The sequence below is a fragment of the Astatotilapia calliptera genome, chromosome 7 (assembly GCF_900246225.1).
Source record: "Astatotilapia calliptera chromosome 7, fAstCal1.2, whole genome shotgun sequence".
Taxonomy (NCBI): domain Eukaryota; kingdom Metazoa; phylum Chordata; class Actinopteri; order Cichliformes; family Cichlidae; genus Astatotilapia; species Astatotilapia calliptera.
Window position 1 is genome coordinate 64,279,955 of NC_039308.1, and position 21,827 is coordinate 64,301,781.

Here is a 21,827-nt window from a genome sequence, read left to right on the forward strand (position 1 = left end):
TTTTTTCATACAGGCAAGCCACTTAGCAGCTTTATATAGCAAGTACCCAAGGAGAGGATTAACAGCAGGAAACATCAACAGAATGGCTTGCAGTGATAGAACACACATGCATAATACTGCACAGACGTGTGCGCATTCACTTGGAGCTACACCATTGTACTTACTGAGCCTTTGCCAACCACACATTGCACCTCTGCCATCCAACTTTTTATGATACATTATTATGTTAGTCATCCAGCATATGCTCTTATCCATATGGGATTCTATTGTAAAATATAGACCAGCCTTTCATCACACTGGGCACAGAAAGCATATTTGACATTAAAAGATCCAGTGGAGCCTGTGAGCCCCTGCCCATTATTTGATCACATCTTTTGTCTTGGTCAGGTAAGGCAACTCGTGTCGGTTTGGTGCTCACAGGGCATCATTCACAGCATCTCCCTATTTAGATCAGAGAGGAGTCGCATGCATTTGCAGCCTCGGAACATGCGGCGTGCACTCTCTTTTGCCCGTACACACGTATGGACTCTCACCTTGCACACGCAAACGCGTACACGCATACAACACAAACACACTCATACGCACTTACTACTACATTCTTCATTATCATTCCAGAGCTGATAGGCTCTAATTATCTGCCTTGGCTCTGATTAGTCTCTCTGTAACAAGCTAATTAGATGGAGCCTTGTAAAATCATCACCACCATTACCACAGAGACATGCCTGGGAAAGACACCAACAAGCAGGAGGCGAGGAATGTGTCTTGCACCACTCCCCGCAAAGATTTGATAGTCAACTAAATGTTAAGTGCTGGAGCTCTGATTTCTTTTGATTAAGTGCCTTTTAAACCCGTCTACTTTGCAATAGAATCTTTATCCTTTCTCATTATTCATCACGAAAGGATTGTTCCGTCTTACAGAGCAGGATGATCTGGCTTAAAGCGCATAAATTGCCGCTGTCAACATTTTAGGAGATAGCATCTGAACATTGATTAGTTTCTCTGCCCCCACGATACAGTGGCTATTTATCCAAAACGAACTATCGTCAGATCCCAGTCAGAACTTTCCTCTCCACAGAGCAACTTTAAAGCCTGAGCAGAAAGCGAGATTAATTCTCTCCTCTAGCTTCTTCCTCTCTCTGTTATTATCCCTCTAACAATCCTTTTAGGAGCTGTCACACACTTTATAGCTATTGTGTTTCAGTTGTGAACACTCACGAGCTAGTATGGAGTGTAACGTTGCATTTTTCATCAAAACGCATCTTAACTGTAAAAGAGTTCCAAAAGAAATAGGAATTGTGATCTCCGCATCCACCTTCTCTTTTCCAACTCATTTGAGCCAACACAAGGTGCTGTCAAATATTTTCATGCAGTTTGAAGACTTCATACCATTTGCTGTGTGCATGTACTCATTAGAGGTATATAGTTTTACATTATCAGCTATAATAGACTTTGGAAAGACATTGTGTTGCAGAACATTATGGAAACCAGCTAGGTAGAACTGCTTTATACAGACAGCACATCTGTCGAGGCAGCCCTCAGGTAGTGAAAGGATGCATCGCACACTCCTGCTGCTTTTGTCTTGGATTAAAAAGTACATACATAGCCTGTGGATAGAAACATGAAACCTTTTACATAATGGGATTTGAAATCCATAGTTACTTTTAGCCTTTAGGTAACTCACCTCTGTTCCTAAGTGTCCATGGTGTGTGTTTGTGAGAGAAAGACAGGAAGATAGAAAGAGACATGCAAGTGTGTGTTTGAGACGGGATTGCTTGCGCATGTGTGGGGTTGTGTTCAGATCTGTATGTGCATGCATTTGTGTGTGTCAATGTGTTTGTCCTGGCAGGGGTTTTTTTCTTTTCTGGGGTGAGGCAGATGGCCTCTGTGTATTGCAGTCTACTGAACTGTTTGGCACCTCTTCTGACATATTCCTTCATGCCACGTTGACACAAGATCACAGCCAATATTTGCGAAAATAGTGTCTTAGCCTACAATTCTGTGACTTGCTCCACATCGCAGGAATAGATTCTGCAGAAAATGTGTCCTAGATTGGGGCCTGTGACAGTGTCGCGAGTTTTTCTTGTGAACATTGTTTCCAGATTGTGTCATTGTGTTTAATGTGGATAACGATCCCTTACTATCAGTTCCAGGAAAAGTCACGCTATGCTTCTGTCATAGAGACACAGTTTTACACCGCCTCTCCTTGGGTGCTGTTGTGCTCTCTTGCTGTCTGCCCCGGCTTAGGTTGAGCGAGTTGGTAATTGGATTCCTGGAATCTTCTTATTCACTTCAGTGAGGCACTGTGCAGGCGACAAAGTGCCTGCAGTCGTGAGGCATCATCCCCACGCCCCTGTGGGAAGATCAAGGTAGCTTTACCCTAGACATGGTAGATGAGACAGTGGCTGAGGCTCTCTCCCATGGGAACCAAGGTGTCTGGATGCTTGGATGGAAACCCTGATGGAGAATGAATGGATGATGTCATATCCACCGTCCTCAACCCTGGGGCCAAACATACCTCCTGACATCCACTTACAACAATTTCCTGAGCTTCTGGCAGCTATGGTGTAGCAAAAGAAAGTGGAAAGATAGCCGTTAAATTACTAAGTTAAAGATAGTGTGGTAATTGACTTTGACCAGACCTCTGAGCTGAATTGAGACTGTAGCGGTATCAGTTTCACAGTACAGGCACAGAAAAAAAACCCATTAACATTTAGTTTAATCATGCAGTCCTGGTTTTTGCTATCTACTGGAGAGGATGTATATCTCACATACCTGTACCCTTAGTTGACTCTATGCTTGTTGGCGCTTCACATTCCCCTGGCAACATGTCTCCCTGCTGCACACTCAGTTACATGACAGCTGTCACTTTTTGTAACCAGAGCTCCATCACTATCTCTGCACTATCCTCCAGGCCCAGACTGGTACCTGAACAAGGTGAAGTTGAAGATCACTGATGTCAATGACAACGTCCCTGAGTGGAGTATGAAGCCGTACCCTTACCTGGCTGTCGTATCCCCTGAGGCCCCTGCGGGAACGTTTGTCTACCAGCTCCAGGCTCATGATGGGGATGAGGGTAAAAGTGGAGAGGTGGAATACTTTTTGTCAGATGGTAAGCTTTCTGCTGTTCACACACACACACACACACACACACACACACACACACACACACACACACACACACACACACACACACACACACACACACACACACACACGCATATAGAAGGTAAGTTGTATTAAAATAGATTGTGTTGTTGTTAAAATAAGTTGACAAGCTATAGAGACTTGAAAATAAATGCAAGTAGTCAGACACCAGTTCTCAGACATGACAGCCAGAGGCATTCACACATTCATTCATGCATTTATAGGTTCTTTAGGTGTCCGTTAGATTCTCTATCTCTCTGTCACCCTATTTCTTTTTTCTTCTGTATCTCTGTCCCTCTTTCTTTTTCTACACACACATACACAATCGCAGCAGTCAGACACACACACACACACACACACACACACACACACACACACACACACACACACACACACACACACACACACAGCCAGAGGCCTTCGCACATTTGTTTATGCACTTATCATGCACTCTATCTATCTCTCTAATTCTCCATGTTGCATACGCAGAGTAAATTCTGCAGACACACACGCTAAAATACTCATACACGCATTTGGCTGTTGGAAGTCTGCCATAGTAGACCCCCTGGTGGTTGAGGGGATAGAGGTTTGTTCACATGTCAGAGATTGGGGGATGTGCTAATCTTGCCAATGGGGCTTTACAAAACACTACTGACTTCCCTCTGACTCGCATTAGTACATCGCACAGCTTCACGTTTTGACTTTAAACCACAAATACTACAAAGCGGCCCTTGTCTTTGTCTCGCCCCTTGTCTATGCTGAGAACTCATATAAGCAGCGACATTTGTCAAAGCAGCTAACATAAACTTAAAAGAACTAGATTAAAAAAAAAACAGTAAAAAACGACCCTCTTATCCTGTGCTTAATTTTAAAAACTTGAAGATGAGATGAGATGACAGTAGCCAGCCTTCAGTTGATCAGTGTCACCCTGATTGACCCAATTTTTTTTAGTATTCAACGGCAGCAGAAAAAGTAAAAAAGTGCCCTCCAGAGTTTTTTGCTTTTGTTTTTTTTTGTATAGAAACACTTGGTTATGTTTACACACAGCCTTCCTCATCCTAATGCATGGTGTGCATCCTTGTGGTTTAACAATAGTGTTGGACGGATTTTTTCACCCATCTTTTTTAAAATATTTAGAGTCTTACATTGATTACTTCCATGTTTACTTGCTAGCATTCTTCCTTCACTGCCTTTGGCACACTGATACCTTTGTTGATGCATTGCTCCTACCGGCTGTCAGTCTGTGGAAGAGTGGGAAACCAATGGCAGGATGATCATAACAACAATGGGACTCAGTAATTAAAACATTTCTCCATAGCTGCTAATTAAAATTTCTACAAACACCGCAGTCAGACAAAAATGTTTTATAACTTAAGGAAAATAGAAATTGAGTAGCTCGATGAAAACTTAAATTGGAAAGTAAAAGTAGCCACTCGTCAGTATAATTACTAATGTTTAGAAGGTGAAAGTCATAACTAAGAATGTCTAAAGAGTATATAAAAAGGAGTTTGGTCATACGCTATATTTCTCACAATCCTAACAAATCTTATCAAACCTGTGTAACCACTGCCTGATTTATTCCTCTGATCCCAAAACCTCCATATATTTCCAAAATAATTTAAAAAACCCCATCAATAAGTCATTAAGGCATACTGCTGAAAGGGAGACATTTCCTTTGTTACAATAAACATTAGCACCGTGGTTCATTTTGAGTCATTCCCATATGCATTGTTCTGTTACTTCATTGTGTATTAATACATTTTTATTGCCTATTTTATGGCTTTTTTTCTGTGTGATTTTAAAAATCTTTGTCTCCAATATTTACAAGTTGGCTTGGTTCATATTATTAAGTCACATTATTGAGAGAATTAAGAACACAGTGTTGGATTTGGCATTTTATAACATTTGTCAACAGCCTGAATATTATAAAACTTATTAATTACTGCAATCCCCAAGGCATAAAGTGGGGACACTACATAAAATGTAAATTTAAACAGAATGCAATCATTTAAACATTTCATAACCCCTTAGTTTATTTACAGTATTAAACAGGATAAATTAAAATGTTTAAATGTAGATAATGTACCATTTTAATAAAAAAATAAAGCCATTTTGGCTTTGATGGCAGCCGCATGTCTCAGTTACGTTGGAACAGAGCCGTGTTTACCGCTGCGTATCATCTCAAGTGCTTTAAAGGAAGGTGGCTGAACTTCTTTTTGATTTGTGAAGACGTTTCTTATATCATCCAAGAGGATTCTTCCGTTCTGAACTGAAGAAGACTGTATGATAGAGCTTTATCCTGTATTTGTGGACACAGTTTGGAATGGCACACTGTGTCCACAAATAGTGATTTCTGGAATCTTCCTCGAGCACATGCAGTGCTGGCTGCGAGCTTGAAGATCCTGAGGACTGATTTTCAGCTTGCACACATGGGTTTATCCAGAATTTTGGAATTTTGTGATGATATTATTTACTGTAGACGAGCTAGATGATGAGATATTCAAAGCCTTCACGAGATTGTGCTGACAAACATTATTCTGAAGTTGTTCCACAACTTGTAGATGCAGTGTTTTGCAGATTAGTGAACCTCTACTACTCTAAGATTTTCTTTTTATACAAGAATTTAATCATAATTTATTTAATTACACGATGGTCATCCAGATAGTACAACACAAAGTGCAAGATGTGCATGTACCTTCTCATTCCTAAACTGATCCTCAGTTCCATTTCTGACACTTGTTTGTTGCAAACAACAATAAAACAACAATTATTCCTAACCCCCATTTATATTATTAATGACCAATTTATACCAGAATAAAATAAAACATATTTAACCCTTGTGTGGTGTTCGTATTTTTGTTACTCAGCCAGTGTTCATGGGTCTGGTGGACCCGCTAGAGTTTTGGCTTTCCAAATTAACACTATCAAACAATTTTATGTTAAATTACTCAACAGATGTTTACTTCATCCCAATTACAAGCCATATGAACAGCAAACATGGTTAATTTTTTCCCTCTACCTTTGTTAGATCACATTTATGAATTAATGTGCTTCTCGTTTTTTTTGTTTTTTTTTAAATAAAATGTTATAAAAAAATAAATCAGTTATAATCAAGTGGAGTGAGTGGAAAGACACAACACATTTACACGTGAAGCAATATGTTTCACAACTAAATTGGATCAGCTGCTCATCAATGGTGACATTAGGCCCAGGGTTGTAAAACAGGGGGAGGTGGTGCACACACTTATCCCACACTGTCCTGATGGCAGCTAGCTTGTCTCTCTGCCGTCGAGCTGGTCTGTCGTCTCGGTTATCAAAACGGATAATCCTGGAAATTTTGTGGAAGTTTTCCAGAGACATTGATGCACGGAAAGGTTCTTGCTGGTTTCTGCATCCCACAGGGATTCTGTCGATTCCCCTTTGGACCTGAAAACTCCTGCAAGGATAAGAACCCCAAAGTTGGCCTTTGGGGTTCTTAGATGAATTTGGTCCATCTCCTTCCACCTCTCTCCAAAAACACACCTTCCTTCTAGATTACTGCAATCCAGAAAAAATTTCTGGATGGAATCTGGGATGAAAAGCTCAAATGAAGACTTGATGTCCTGCACATGAGTAACTGTCAGCCGTGTTGGCCCTGGCTTATCACAGTAACAGCTCTGCAGGGTGGCTCATTTCTTGGGCAAGAAGACCATTCAATTTCACCAGTTATTGACATCCATATTTCTTCACTTGCTGTCTGGTGGGCTTGTTCTGGTCCTGGAGCTGGCTGCAGATGGGGTACTCATCTTCGTTTTGTTACTAAATGGTGCTCAACCTCATCCTCTTCTTCAAAGTCACTGTCAGACTCTGAATTTTCAGAAATGCGAAATATTCTGAAACCTCTTTGTCAACATCATCATCAGAAGCCTCTCTCTCTTCCAAAATCAATTGGATGGCCCTCGCAGCAGATAATCTTTTGTCAACTTGATCAGTTGTGATAAAGAACCACACTGGCAAAGTCTTATTTATAGTATTATGCCCCTAATTTGCAGGTGGGACAGGGTATGAGAAAATAAAATTTGGATCCCTCAAGAAAGAGGGCAAAATGTGTGTGAGATGTCAGAGCAGACGGTGTTTATAGTTGAATTTTCAACAATGTTGCAACTTTGTGCGGGAGCAGGAGGGGAAGAAAACACTATCAGCAGCACCAGAAAGGAGGAAGACAGAGTGTGGGAACACAGGACCTACACTTTCAACACTTTTATTAGACCTGGGTCCAGTGGACCCGAACACCTTGTATGTAATGTAAATGCGTGGGGGGAGGTACCGTATGAGGTCATTGAAAATTAGTTCGGATTTATGTTCTTCACAGAAAATAAGCCAAAGCCAATGAATTTCAGGTTGAAAAAATAATTAATTCTTTAATTTTTCTTTTGAAAAAAACTGAAAACGGTTCTCACAGACCCGAACACCATACAAGGGTTAAATAATTTAAAACTGTAAGGTAAGGTGTAAGGTCAATAAATAAAAAGTCAGCTGTAATTTAGTTTCTAAATTCCACAGGAAAGATTTTCTGGCTATTTTTTAATATGAATATTTTTGAATATGAAAAATCGCTATTTACAATTTAAAATGTAGAGCTTGGAAAGGCTTCTTTGTCAGTATAAGCCTTGAGAACAAGCAAACTACTGAGGACCAAGGCTGAAATTTCAACTGACACTGCACTGCCGTCAGTAATGGAAGTCATATCAGTGAGACCTGACCTGAACCAGTCATCAATTCTCACCGAGCAGAACCGGTGCTTTGACTTTATATATATATATGTATATATATATATATATATATATATATATATATATATATATATATATATATATATATATATGAGGTTTTTGATGAGCCACCAAATATTCCTGGCCCCTCTATTCAAGCTTATCGTCATTTTGAGCACAGAGCTGCTCCTTAGTTTCACATGGTGTTCTTTCAAAATAATAAGTGAGGGAATGCAATCATTACTTCATGGCATCTGGGGTCCCTAAAGGATCTGTGCTTGGTTCCCTTCTCTTCTCAGTATGCTGTGATTCTGACATCTAAATGTGAAGAGCAAATATACATTAAGGTATATACTAACATGCTTTATAGTAACTAAGATGTAATTTTTAAGAGTTTAAACTGTTTATGATCTGAATTCTTTTACACTACCTTCAATTTCCTGTCATTAGTTCATTACTTTGGTCCAAAGTGTCTGTGAAATGAAAAATGCAGTTGCTGTTAAATATCTATCAGACTGCCTAAAAACAAATAAGAGTTAAAAATAATTGAAGTTCTTGTTGACAGTGAATAAACTATCAAATGATTTTAATATAAGTAAAAAGTCCAAAAATGATTAAACGTGACAACAGTTGTTGACTATTATGATTAAGGAATTGCACAGAATGAATAAAATTAAATGTGTTTATACATAAATCATATTTATTAATTCTATTAGAGCTTAACAGATTGTATAAATCTTAATTCCACAAACACAGTAAGACAGAAATCCCTTTCAAAAGGCTATTCAGGAAACATTTCTGTGTTTGCATTCAGGCGATCGCCCGTGCATTGGTTTGGATCCAGTTGTGGAAAATAATGTCATTGTATTTCCCTGTAGGCGGTGATGGCTGCTTTGCTGTTGACAAGAAGACAGGCCAGGTGGTGACCACAGGGCTGGTACTTCAGAGGGAGAGGGAGTACTTGTTAAGCGTGGTGGCCCTTGACGGCATGGGGAGCCGCAGTGCCCCTGCCATGCTCTCTGTGGTGGCGGGAGCTAGAGCGCCGCAATTCACCAATACAAGCTATGCCATTTCAATACCAGAAAACACACCTGAGGGACAGCCGTGAGTACTGCCTGTGTTTGCATCCTCTTATAAACATACTCAGGGATACGTTCCAGCTGCATATTAGGAGCAAAATATCATGAAAAATGCTTTTCTTCTTCTTCTGTGTTATATTCATTCTGTAAAGCTGAAATTATTATATCTTTACAAATCATTTATTGTTAAACACATATGCCAGGCCTTTTTAGATCTTCATCTGTTCCCATCTGGTTATCAGCAAACACTTTGTGTCAGATTCTTCATTGCTGCCTCGGTATGTTTAATTGCCCAATACTGCAAGCACAACATTAAAAATGCAACAATATAGAAGACATATTTTTAATACACTTAATTTCTGTAAATTAACAAAGACTAAGATGAATGCAGGCATGAGACGATGTGCTGTCTCACGGAGTGACTCACATGAGGACAGTTACACATGCAGACTTTAGCATAATAATGTAAATCACTGAAATTCCAGTATGTATAGCTCTGCTATGACATAAGCTGCTGACACAAGTCCTACAATAATGAATGCAGACATGCATAAAAACACACAAAAGGTGTCAGATCTCAAGCATAACTTGTTAAGAATTTGTTAATAAATATTCATTTGTTCACAGCAGTGCACTCAAGCACGAACTGACTTATTATCATCACACACTATTAGGGAATGCAAACTCTCTTCACTGTCAAAACAAACACTGATATCTACATAATAGTATCATATTATTACACAGAACTGACGATCACTGATTGACTGTGTTTATAGCACATAGCCAATGGGCCATACAATAATTGATTTCATTACAGCACAGTGCTGATGTAGGAGAAGAGGATTTCGATTCTAATTCAACAAGGCTGCAGCTAAAATCAAACAATAAAGACTCTTTTTTCCATTTCTTTTAATCGCTTTCTCTTTGTTCTACAGCTTCCTGGTGGTGTTTGCTATCTCCTTCCAGAAGCAGCAAATCAGCTATAGTCTGCTGATCAATCCCAGTAGCCTTTTTAGCATTCAGCAGGAGACGGGGGAGATCAGCCTGACCAGGACACTGGATTATGAGAATGACCAGCGACGCTACCTTCTGATGGTGCGAGCCAGTGAAGAGCCAGGCAGCCTCAGCGCTGCAACAGAGGTTAGTTTAATTAGACAGAGATACGGGCACCAAATAGGAGTCATGTAAGAGTTCAAGCTCTGTTGTAATCTGAGGCCAAAGCTGAGGTCCACTGTGATGTTTGTGACTGCGACTCAGGCATTTACTATTACTTTGGAGAATTAAATGAAATAACAAAATATGTTCTGCTGTTTGGATGATTTTGTCTGTCGCGCTCTCCCACTGGACTGCCACAACACTCCGAGGCAGGCAGGTTTTCATCTAAATAGCTCATAACGGTTAACGACAGTGACCTGTTGACATCACACTGCTTGGCAATAACCACAAAAGAGGAGCAGCATAGTTTGCAACTGTCTACAGCAGTGGCACGCCTGAATGGTTTTTAAATGTTAACAAGTAGACTGGTGACCCAAGTGAAGTTTTGTTCTGCGGTTTCACTCTTCGCCTTCATGTCTCACACTAAGTGCTTTTTGTCAATTGTTATCTAGAGATGAACGCTGCAAAATATAGCACCCTCTTAGGCACAAGAAATCAAAATCTGAAAATATCCTTCATAAATGAATATTTCTAGATAAATTATTTACAACTGCAGCGTGATTTCAATTATTAATTGAAAAGATTTTGTTGCCCAATTATCATGTCAGCCTCTTACTTTGTACCGCAGATTTAGCGGGCACAACCTCCTTCTGCTCAGCTGCATGATGTGGAATAAGAGATGGAAACTGGGAAAACCTATCCCAGCTATTTCAGGACTATTACTCAGCTGTCACTTCACACTTTACACACAGTGGTGACAGGGAGCTTGTAGGGTGGAGGGGCGACTAAGGGCCTTTGTCGCAAATGCGCACAGTGAGGCACACACATGCTAAGAACATTTCTATTTTTGACTCAAGAAAATCATGGAGTGGAAGATAAAGAATGTGTTGAACTGGCAACTTGGGGAGCTATAAAATGCAATTTAGATTAAGTTTTCGGGTCAGCTTCCTGTACAGAAACCTTCATATGGTTGTTTTCTAGAATTGAGAGTTGATAACAAAAGCTTAATTTTGTCTTCTTATATACTGATTGTATGACTCCTCTCCTCTCTCCTCTTTTCTCCTCTCCTCTCTCCTCTTTTCTCCTCTCCTCTCCTCTCCTCTCCTCTCTTATCCCATCACGCCGGCACTAATCAGGTTCAGGTGTTGATAACGGATGAGAATGATTGTGTCCCAGAATTTCTTCAGTCCATCTATAGTGTGGATGGAGTCCCCGAGACTGTAACCACGGCAACATCCCTGCTGCAGGGTGAGAATCCTCTGACCCCATATGTCACATCCATCTGGTTCTTTTTGAATTAAAGAAAGAAACTTTATAAAAAGTAACTTTTTCCCAGGGTAAAACAGCAACTGAATTTTAACAGAAGAGTTTCTCGTCTGACCTTGAGTTTCCCAGTGACAGTGTTTTGTATTTACATCATAATCTGTTACATACTGAACCAGTGTAGCTGCTAAAAAAACCCCACCATACATTTTGATTTATTACGTTTTGTATGAATAATGGCAGTTTATCTATTACTGCATGGGTCTAGCTTATAATTTTTAATTATGAGGTTGAAAGAATATATTTTGCTGTCATCACTGCTTAACTTGTAAAAATACACACTAATTAAGAAACCTATTGAGGGAAGTGTAGAAACAGAGTGTGGTGTGTTTTTAATCAGATACAGTTGTTTGCTTCATAATTCATGACCCTGTATCTCTCACACACTTTTGCCACTGTCGCTGGTGATTAAAATTACTCTTTTAACTGCACTCATGAGATCTGAGTGTTTTGGGATTCTGTATGTATGAGATTCAGCATTTAGCCACAGCCACAGATACAGAACTATCTGAAAGGGATTCTTTCACCATGCGTGATATTTAACTCACAAAGTTAACCCTTGAAATGTTAAACACGCCACATAATATGCAAAAACAAACCCCAAAACAAAACATTATTCGGGGCTATTTGTTTGGCCTTTCACATTGCTCTCTCTTTAGTTATTGTCAAATGTTGCTGTGCCTCTGGGACTTCTTTACCCCACTGGCTACAGTGGGAATCTCAAGCTGGGCAATTGTTTCTGGTGCATTCTGACTGAGAAAAATGGAACAAATTTAATCTCAAAACATTCGAATAAACAGCCTGGAGCAGTAAAGACTGTTGGCACTGCAAAGCCAGTGGCAGGAGACAATGGCAACCAATACAAACCGATGCACCGAGAAAAAAATAACATAACCAGTGTGGTGGCAGCAGAGGAATCAAAGATGAAAAGAAAATGGAGACAAAGTGTCATCTTAAAGGGTTGAAAAGCAGAAGTATAAAAGGGAGACCTTTATGCAGCAACAGGACTATAGCTGATATTCAGTGCAGTTATAGGACTGTATCATTCTGTAAAACCACCCTAATTTAGATTAACAAGGTAACTTAAACTGGTGAACTGCACAGGTAACTAAAATGTCAAAGTGATGGAATGAAATGTCTATTACAGTGCGTCTTCTTCACAATATACAAACAAGTCAAGAACACAAAAGTCCACAATCAGGGAATAAATAATTCATGAATGGAAATACAGAGGGTTTACAACATGGTGGGAACCAGTGGTTACACCAGATTAGACTTTGTCAGGACACATCTAAGGTAGCACAGTCTGGGGGAAAAAAACTTTAGAAACCATAACGATCTTGTACCAGAATGATGGGAAGCGAAAAGTATGGAGAAGAAAAAGAACAGCTCTCAATCCAAAGCATACCACATCATCTGTCAAGCATGGTGGAGGAATATGTTGCTGCCAGTCGAACCGGGTCAGGTGTTTATTGACGATGTGACTACTGATAAAATTAGCAGAATTAATTCTAAAGTTTAAAGAGCCCTGTTCTCTGAGCAAAATTGATAGGATGGTGCTTCACACTCCAAATGGATAATGACCTAAAGCTACCACAAAAACAACCCAAGAGTTTCTTAAGACAGAGAAATGGGATATTCTTTAATGGCCAAATAGCTTATCTTATCTCAACCCAATAGAGCATGATTTTCAGTTGCTGAAGACAAAATCGAGGCCAAAGAGACCCACAAACATGCAGCAATTGAAGGCAGCTGCAGAAAATCCCTGGCAGAGCATCTCAAGGGAGGAAACAGAGCATTTGGTGATGCCACTGGGTTCTAGACTTCAAGCAGTAATTGACTACAAAGGATTTTCCACCCAAGTATTGAAACAATTTATCTATTTATAGTTATGTTAGTTTGTCCAATTACTTTTGAGCCTCTGAAAAAGTAGGACTGTGTATAAAATCACATTTTGATTGTTTGATTTAAAATGCACTGTGGTGGTGTACATAGACCGACTTAGAAAAACGTATCACTGTCCAAAGACGTATGGACCAAACTATAGCTAAACTCGATTGAAGAAGATAAAAGAAACTGTGCAGACTGAGCCAGTAACAGCAAGGTTCAAAGGAGATTTACTTCCCTTTCACTTTGTCTTTACCTTTTAATGAGTCAGTCACACTGTAACAGTTAAATGCAAAGGGTGCGTAGTGAATTACCTGTCTGGAAATGTATTACAAGATGTTCAGATGGCACTGACACACACAGGCTGCTTGCTGGTGCAGATACTTGACACACAGAAAATACACACATCAAAAGAATATGCAGTAGACAATTGTTATAAGCTTGAGGGGATGTGCATGAAACAGGGATTTTAAGTGAAACTCACACAGTGTTTGTGGCTATACTCTTAGAGAAAATCACACCACACATTGGAAACCAATCTATACTTGTTTCTTCTCTATAGTTACCCCAGAATAAAATCATTTCCAAATCCACACACAAACACTGTGCATTCCACTCTGTCTTTTTGCTGTCTTTAAGCTCGTATTGTCAAATGATAGTAATCATTCTGGAAGGGCACCGTTTCTGTTCAAGTAATAGTAGCTGTCATAGCTCGTGATTTATCGCATGTTTAGCAAGGCCATAAAGAGATAATGATCTACACAGATGTCAACATATTCATGAGCTGATCACATCTCATCAGCCCTTTTCGATTAACTCGTAATTGATGGCTCTCGTGTGATGTCTTTCCCCCTGCCAGTGTTAGCCACGGACTGTGACTCAGGGTTAAATGCTGAACTCACCTATTACACCCTGAGCCCGGACTTCAGCATTTCACCCCATGGGACTGTTTTCCCAGCGAGACGGCTTGACTATGAGAGGCCTAATCATCTGTATGAGTTTGTGGTGATGGCGGTGGACAGTGGGGACGAACCTCACTCTGGCACTGCCACCGTCCGTGTGAGGATGGCGAATGTCAACGATGAAGCCCCCGAATTCTCCCAGCCTGTGTAAGTAGTCTTTTTTTCCCCATCACAAACCAAAATCAGTGGTTTATCATCTTAATTTGCAACTATTCATTGAAAACATAAAACAGCTGCATCAAAAAACTAAGGCTGAGATACAAAAGTGCAATGAAAAAATAAATAAATAAATGGCTATAAAAAATATCCAATGCATGGATGTTTTTGTGTTGTTGCATTTTTCTTTATGCAGAATTGAACATTTTTTAACATCAAACTCAAGCAGAGTTTAAATAATGTTGCCATTGCTGCCACTGCTTAAATTCTGATCCACCAGCTGATCATATTTGAGTTTATCAAAGCTTTACTCTTTGAGCAGACGAGGTAGTTGCATCACAGACATATGGGCTGTTACATCATACATCACAGACCTGCCGTCCTTGAGGCTATCCGTTGCAATAATATTTGATGCTGGGAGTCCTGTTGTGAATAGTGGCCAACTCGTCTCCAAACTGCTGTAGTGAATCCACCAGCATAAGACAAACTCAATATGTTTTATTTGGCGTGTTAATCACAGCCATCTGGCATCAAAACAGCCTGTTACTCACATTAATCACAAAGTGTGACATTGTTAGTTTCACAGCATGTTCTGATGGATAGCTCAAAATGTTTGTGGTCCAATATTGTAGTGAATTCGAGCATTCACTTCACACTCTCTGGGTTTTATTTTTGGCCTTTTCCAAAGGTATGCAGTAAACTGACATATGGATGCAATCCAGTGTGTCCCAGAGTGGCTTTTTGGCAAAGCTGTATAAGTGGGTGGGCAGCAACTGTCACTGTGGCTCTGCTACATTTATTCTATCGAACAAGTAAGCTGCTTGTCCTGTCAGTCATGTTTCAATGACCTTCACACAAGACTGTTGCAGACCTCTGTTACCTGCTCTTGTTGCATTGTCAGGTGTCAGTCTCAGTGACTGGCTAGACACACAGCCAAACAATGAGGTGGGCAGAAAGGTGGAGATGTAGGCAGACAAACATAAAACTGAAAAGAAAAACACACTGAAACACGGTTGCAGGGCAAGCAAGTAGAGAATGCCAAAACATACACTGCGAGTAGACAGGAGACAGCCAGTCAGATATGCAGATAAACAGAGAAGCCTGTCGGCAGTCAGGCAAATATTCTTCCCAGCAGACAGATAGTTAGAAATGCAGACGTTTTGCCAGGTAGCATGTGTTAGGCGCTTCCTCACACTATGGCTTTCTGAGATGTAGATAAATGCTGTGAGGGAAGCGAGCAGGGGCCCAATTCGAATTCGACTGCTACTTCCTCCAACTCAGTGATGAGTGAAACTCTGTGTTGAGTCACACTTGTGTCTGCAGAGAGTCTCTTAATTAAGGGGTAGTGTAGAATATACCAGCAAGCTTTGGGAAGACCCGCCATTATTTAATAGTAACAGTGCTTTCTGTGAGAATGTGCCAAGTAGGTCTATTAAGATGATGTCTATCTTCTACTGAAAAAAGTGTGTGCTCCATTTGAATTGTATTCAATCATTTAAAGCACAGACAGTATTCAGCATTTGTTGAAATTATTCTACTTTTCTTCATTCTTTTCTCCAACTTCTTCTTGACCTCTATAACTAGAATGGAAAATAGTAATCTTTATTTATAAAGCACTTTAAAAAAAGGTGGAAAGTGCTGAACAGAATATTTCAGATACATTCAGCAGAATAAAGTTAAGATTTGGTTGCTGAAAGCAAAAAGGAACAAATGAAGCAACAATGTTTTACTGTAAGATTTAAAAACAAAAAACTTGTGGGTTTTTTGTTTTAAGGGAAGCCATTTCATTTTTCTTCATTACAGATGCAGTCCTACTGAAATAATCACATATAACTCAATTGTATGAATGCAGTTCAGTTCAGTGTTATTTATGTAGCACCAAATCACAACAAGGCACTTTAAATTGTAAGGTAAAGACCCTAAACCACAACAATCATATGCGTGGAGTTTCCTTCATGCAGGAAACAAAACAAGCTCTTCACCTTTCAGCACTGTGGGTAGTAAGCCTGCACTGATGCAGTCTCAGTGTTGGAAGGATTCATAACCCACTCACACTTAAGGCTAGTAGGGTTGGAATGACACTTAATGTGGCGGAGCCTCCATGTAAATGTGCAAGTGCACCGAGAGGCTGTAGGCTGCAGATTAGAATTGGGCTGTAGTGCTCAAAAAAGAACAGAGACTCGTGTGGAGGTAGAGTGTGCACATTAACATTTAAGAAATTACTCTTACATTCAGATTAATTGAGATACTTGCCTGACAGATGAGTGGACGGGCTAGTGTTTTTTTCCTCTCAGTTTGCATCTGAATGAGCCACAGAGTGGCTAAATGTGATTGAAGTGAGGGACAGACAGCGAGAGACTCCATGGAAATGCAAAATGTCCAGACATGCAGGGAAGCAGACAGACAGGCAGGCAGGCGTACCGTGTCTGAGCACAACTTCACAGTTCAGTGAGATGTAGGAAGACGCTTCAGGAAGAAAAGCAAAGGGAGTGTATATGTTTCATCCCCTCAGAGCTGCGGAGAGGTGGCCTCTGAGCCGGGTGACAGATTACAGGTCACTCATGTTGCCACGGAGATTGCCGAGGCTGGCGGAGATGAATCACCCATCAGCGTTCTTCTGTAAACCATCAATCACCTCTGACTTTTCACCATAGACACCGCAGCCCCACCCCACGTACACGCATACTTACACACACACACGCATTAGAAGAGGATACAGCACAAAATCTCGCAGGGGATGAGTTCTGCTGACGAATCAACTCGAACTCTGTGAGAACACCGCCCCCTCTTATAGCCTGCTCCTCTCTGTCAGCCGTCCTCTTTTCCTCTCTTTTTTCTCCCACTCCCACATGTCACTTTACTTGTCATTTCACTGACAGCCTTCGTTTTTGTCACCTAGCTGCTCCTTTCTCACCTTTTTCTTTTCTTCTCTTCATCTGTGCGTCCTCTTAGTCACAGAGTTAATCTCCTCCCCATTGTGCTTTGTACCACAGCGGTATATCAGTCTCCTGTGTCTTGCTGGGCATTTTGCTACCCAGCACCACAGAGCAAGCAAATCACTGTTGACATTTTAAAAGGCAGTGGATCAAATGGCCCACAGTGGGCAGGGTATGTAGAAGCACCATTTGTTCAATGGCTTCAAAATCCCAGTAGACATTATCATTTGTCTCTGGTCTGGCCAGCTAAGAGGACAGGTTAAATCATAGTGACAAGTAAAAGCCACAACCATAAGTCTAATCAGCTTCTCGATGCCCTGGACTGTGTAAATGATTCATATCTCTAGTCTCTTTGTTTGTGGGTTTCTATTATTGACTTCCACCAAGTATGTGTTCTCACTTTCTCTAAACTTGAGTTCCTCTTTGCAGATATCGAACATTCGTTTCTGAGGATGCAGGCCCCAACACCCTGGTTGCAACAGTTCTGGCCAAAGATCCAGATGGCGATGCTATATTCTACTCCATAACAGCAGGCAACGAGGAAGAAAATTTTGTCATTGACAGCCAGAAAGGTGATATTTCTTAATTTTCCAACCAGGTGTCATATTATTCAGCTCTCATTGTAATCGATGGGCTTTCTGTCAAATTGCGCTTTCAAGGAACGGCCTCTATTTTCAAAGGCAGTGTGAAAAGATATTGAAAGCTGATAATAAAAGCTATATTTCCTATACGCATGCTGCTCTTTCTATTATTAGGGTCATAAATAAAATCTATAACATTATTTAGGACATTTCTGTCCTTGGTTTGGCTTTTTCCAGGTACAGAGAGGAATGTTCCACATGTTTCTTAGCCTTCTAGCATTGAGGACTGCACAGTTTATCTTTTTTATTTACCCTTTGATCCGAAACCAGTGGCAATCTCTGTGACATTTGTCACCCAACCCTTTCAATTCAATTTCACAACAACTGCTCTATCATAGTTCGCAATCTCCAAGCTCTGCTCCGCCAGCTCCTCTTTCTTTTGTGTCATCGTTTTATATTTCTTTCCACCCTTTCTGTGTATCCTCCGAGAAAGAAAATGCTAAGGCTGATATCCTTTGGGTGCGGGGAAATCACTATCACTATATGGGTTCCCTTTTCCTGTATATGCAACGAATGCTGCTAGCTGAATAGCTGGTTGAGCTGGTGTTGCGTTTGTAAACAAGGCTGACATTTAAGGCGAGACAATTACTGCGCACATCCCACAGTTTGCGTATTTTAATGTAGCGGTGCAGCAATGTCAATGTTATGCATTGTCATTAGAACCTGGATCCTTCTCTGCTCTGTGGGCAGGTGAAATTACAAGTAATACAGGAGAGAGGGATGTCAGGCGCTCCCATATGTGTGTATCAGCATGCTGTGTTGTCTTTAATCAAGAGCATTGAAGGGGATGAATAGAAACACAACAAGAGAATAAAAAAACTCCCCATGCTCTCAGTTCAATAGGTTTTCCCCACATCACAGGCTGCTTGCTCATTCTGCAACCTCTGATGTTTTTGTATTTCTGTTGACGAGAAAGATGTTGACTCAGATGCTCCATCCTTTTATCCCACCTTTTATCTTGACTGTTACATGAAAGCAGACAAAGGGGGCAAGAGGAACAGCTAATAGGCATCTGCTGAGCCTCGTTAACTTCTGACCAGACTCACTGTACTGCTTTATGTTTTCGCTCAAGTGCTTTAGCTGGATGGGCATCTTTAGAGGAAAGCACGCAATTATTAGATTAGAAATGTGACAAAATCACTACTGTGAAATTGGTTTTTGGATTTAGTCTGTATATCAGATTTCTACCTTTCTGTGGACTTGAGAGCTGAATTTTCACAGCTCTCTATCTTGCTTCCAACGTCTAGAACAACAGTATGCAGTATGCATTTTCTAGTGTGTTCTTATTGATAGCACATCCCTTACTATGCGTCCACTTCCTCAGCAGCAATAACATCCTACTTAACAGCTATAGAATGGTTGTATGTACTCTGTTAGTGTAGACCATATACTATACAAGAAGTAATTTAAGTGGTCTGTGCTCTTTGCAGGATTGATCCGTCTCCGCTCGACTCCCCTGCCCAAGCTTCAAGGTTTGGAGTACGTCCTGAATGTAACGGCCACAGATGACAATGCCTCGGGCGGACCACACCCTCTGTCTTCGACTGCCCGGGTCATCGTTGGGGTTGATGATGTCAACAACAACAAACCTATATTTGAGGAGGTGAGGAAGACAACCCTGGTACTTTTAGTACATTTAGTTTTTTACTTATTCCCTACAAAAAAATGGTTAAATCCAAGAAGATAAACAAAAATGGAAGTGGAAAAACACACGGAAGCTTAGCACAACTATAGGTGCAAAAGCAGGCAGATACCAGGGTAGACAGCATGACGGACAAAGGCTCAGGAGCTCAGAGGTGGGCAAAGGACGCAGACGATCTGACAAAGACTTGATGGCAAAGACAAATTAAACACACAAGAAGGACGGGGTATCGACGAGCAGGTATAACTAATTGGTCATGGGTGAGAAAATCAGAAAGGAGGGAAGGAAAGTAAAACAGCCAAGGACAAAGAAGAAAAGTAGTGCCTTCAAAATAAATGTATTTATGGGCGGTTGTTTACCTATTTCTTATTCAAGACTTTTCCAGCACCATTGGATAGTCGACACTTCCAACCTGTTTTAAGTCTTTATAGGCTAACTACTTACTGGTTCAAGCTATATATTCACCATGCAGGCCATGCAAGGAGAGTTGTATTGATCTTTTCAGCTAACTATTAGCAAAAGAGTCTGTAAATGTATTTCCCAAAATGTCAGACCTTTCAGGCATTCCTTCTTTTGTTGTTGCTGTCAACGTGAACCTTTTATAATCCATTGTTGTATTTTTCTCAGTCTTATCCCCTCATTGCATTTCAGCTGTTCCCTTTTCCTTCCTCCCTCCCTCTTCTCGCCTCACTCTCTAGCACTCTTATATTTTGCTCTGTTCTCATTTCCCTGGCCTCCGTCTCTCTCTGCTCTGTTTTCCCATGAGTTCCGATTAGCCTGCACACCCACTCTATCTTTAGGCAGTCTAGTGGGATTTCAATTAATTTAGGAAAAAATTGCAAAATCATCACAATATACTGTACCTGTTTAATTAACTTCCTCCTTAATTAGGAATGACTTGAACTTCGGCAGAAGACATATTCATGCAGAGCTGGAGCTCCTGGGTCTTCCGGGCGGGTTTGAACTCTTGGCAACTTGATTTGTTTGAATATCAAGTTATGCCTCAGAACCACCTGGGCCAGCATGACCTTATGCTTTATATTATGTGATTTTTATGAACAGCTGCCTCCGGCCATGCGGTCTGTGCCATCGCGTCCCATGAACTCTTGCATTATTCTTCTTTTAATTGCATGCTCACGTCCTTTGATCCATCTCCTTCTCTCCATTTCATTCTTGCTCCTCCTTGTCTATTGTTTTTCTTTTTTCATGGTCATTCTGTTGAAAGAGTAGCTGGCTTTTATATCTGATTACAAAAAAGAACGACTCCAGAGAGCTGCTCTTTATCTGGGGCATATGTTCATTAGGGGGAATGGATTGAATTCTTTGCAAAGACAAAGCTGTTCGCTGTTGGCTCTTCAAAAGAAATCAGTTCAAGTGTTTTCATTTCCAAAGATGTGGTCTACTGTATCTATAACTGCTATATTGTGTTTCATGTGCAGAATCTCCCTGTGTGGTGTGTGTAGTGACCTTCTACTTAATTAGTTTAGTTTCTTTGATCCCCTTTTTCTTATTAATATTATCGTATTCTGATGATACAATCCCTTATATAGGACTACTTTCTTGCATTTATCTCTCCTTCCTTGTTTCCTCTTCCCCTCTCTATCTCAGTGCCAGCAATATCGTGAACAGGCTTCGGTGCTGGAGAACCAGCCAACGGGGACTTTTGTGTTGCAAGTGCATGCCGTGGATGCAGATGAGGGGGCAAATGGAAAAGTCAAATATGGCCTAATGCACAGAGACAGCGCAATGCCTGCCTTCAGAATCCATCCGGACACAGGTAGAACAGTTTCAGTTCGTCTGGGGTAAAAGAGGTCTCAATTAGACATAGAGCAGAGAGTCTGCTGTAGGTAGAATGTGTTGTATTTAAATGTTAATTGTCATCTCTAATGGTAATTTTGAGCTGAGGCGTGGAGACGTGAGGAGGATGCATACTGATACAATATCAACTGTTATACGTTGACTTGTTATTCTTAGGAATTTAAGTCAAATGCCAAAACCTGTATACTGATTAACATTTGATTAAATTTGGGAGAAGCTCAGTGTGATTATAAAAAATGAGTGTACATAATTAAGGGGTAGGCAAATAGAGAAGCTGTTCAGAAGTCCTGGCACGGGCAGGCAACATGTTATTCTGTCAGTCATTTTCTTTTA

General features: G+C 40.5%; 1 protein-coding gene across 2 annotated transcripts in view; it reads left to right on the plus strand.

Moving 5' to 3' along the window:
* Positions 1-21,827, plus strand: part of LOC113027094 (neural-cadherin-like) — a 105,342-nt gene that overhangs the window by 40,867 nt on the left and 42,648 nt on the right. For both annotated transcript variants that reach the window (XM_026176573.1, XM_026176574.1), the window contains exons 2-9: positions 2,912-3,109; positions 8,774-8,999; positions 9,910-10,114; positions 11,266-11,377; positions 14,199-14,448; positions 17,823-17,965; positions 19,465-19,637; positions 21,285-21,453. In XM_026176573.1, coding sequence (XP_026032358.1) covers positions 2,912-3,109; positions 8,774-8,999; positions 9,910-10,114; positions 11,266-11,377; positions 14,199-14,448; positions 17,823-17,965; positions 19,465-19,637; positions 21,285-21,453 — 1,476 coding nt within the window. The remainder of the gene's footprint in view (positions 1-2,911; positions 3,110-8,773; positions 9,000-9,909; positions 10,115-11,265; positions 11,378-14,198; positions 14,449-17,822; positions 17,966-19,464; positions 19,638-21,284; positions 21,454-21,827) is intronic.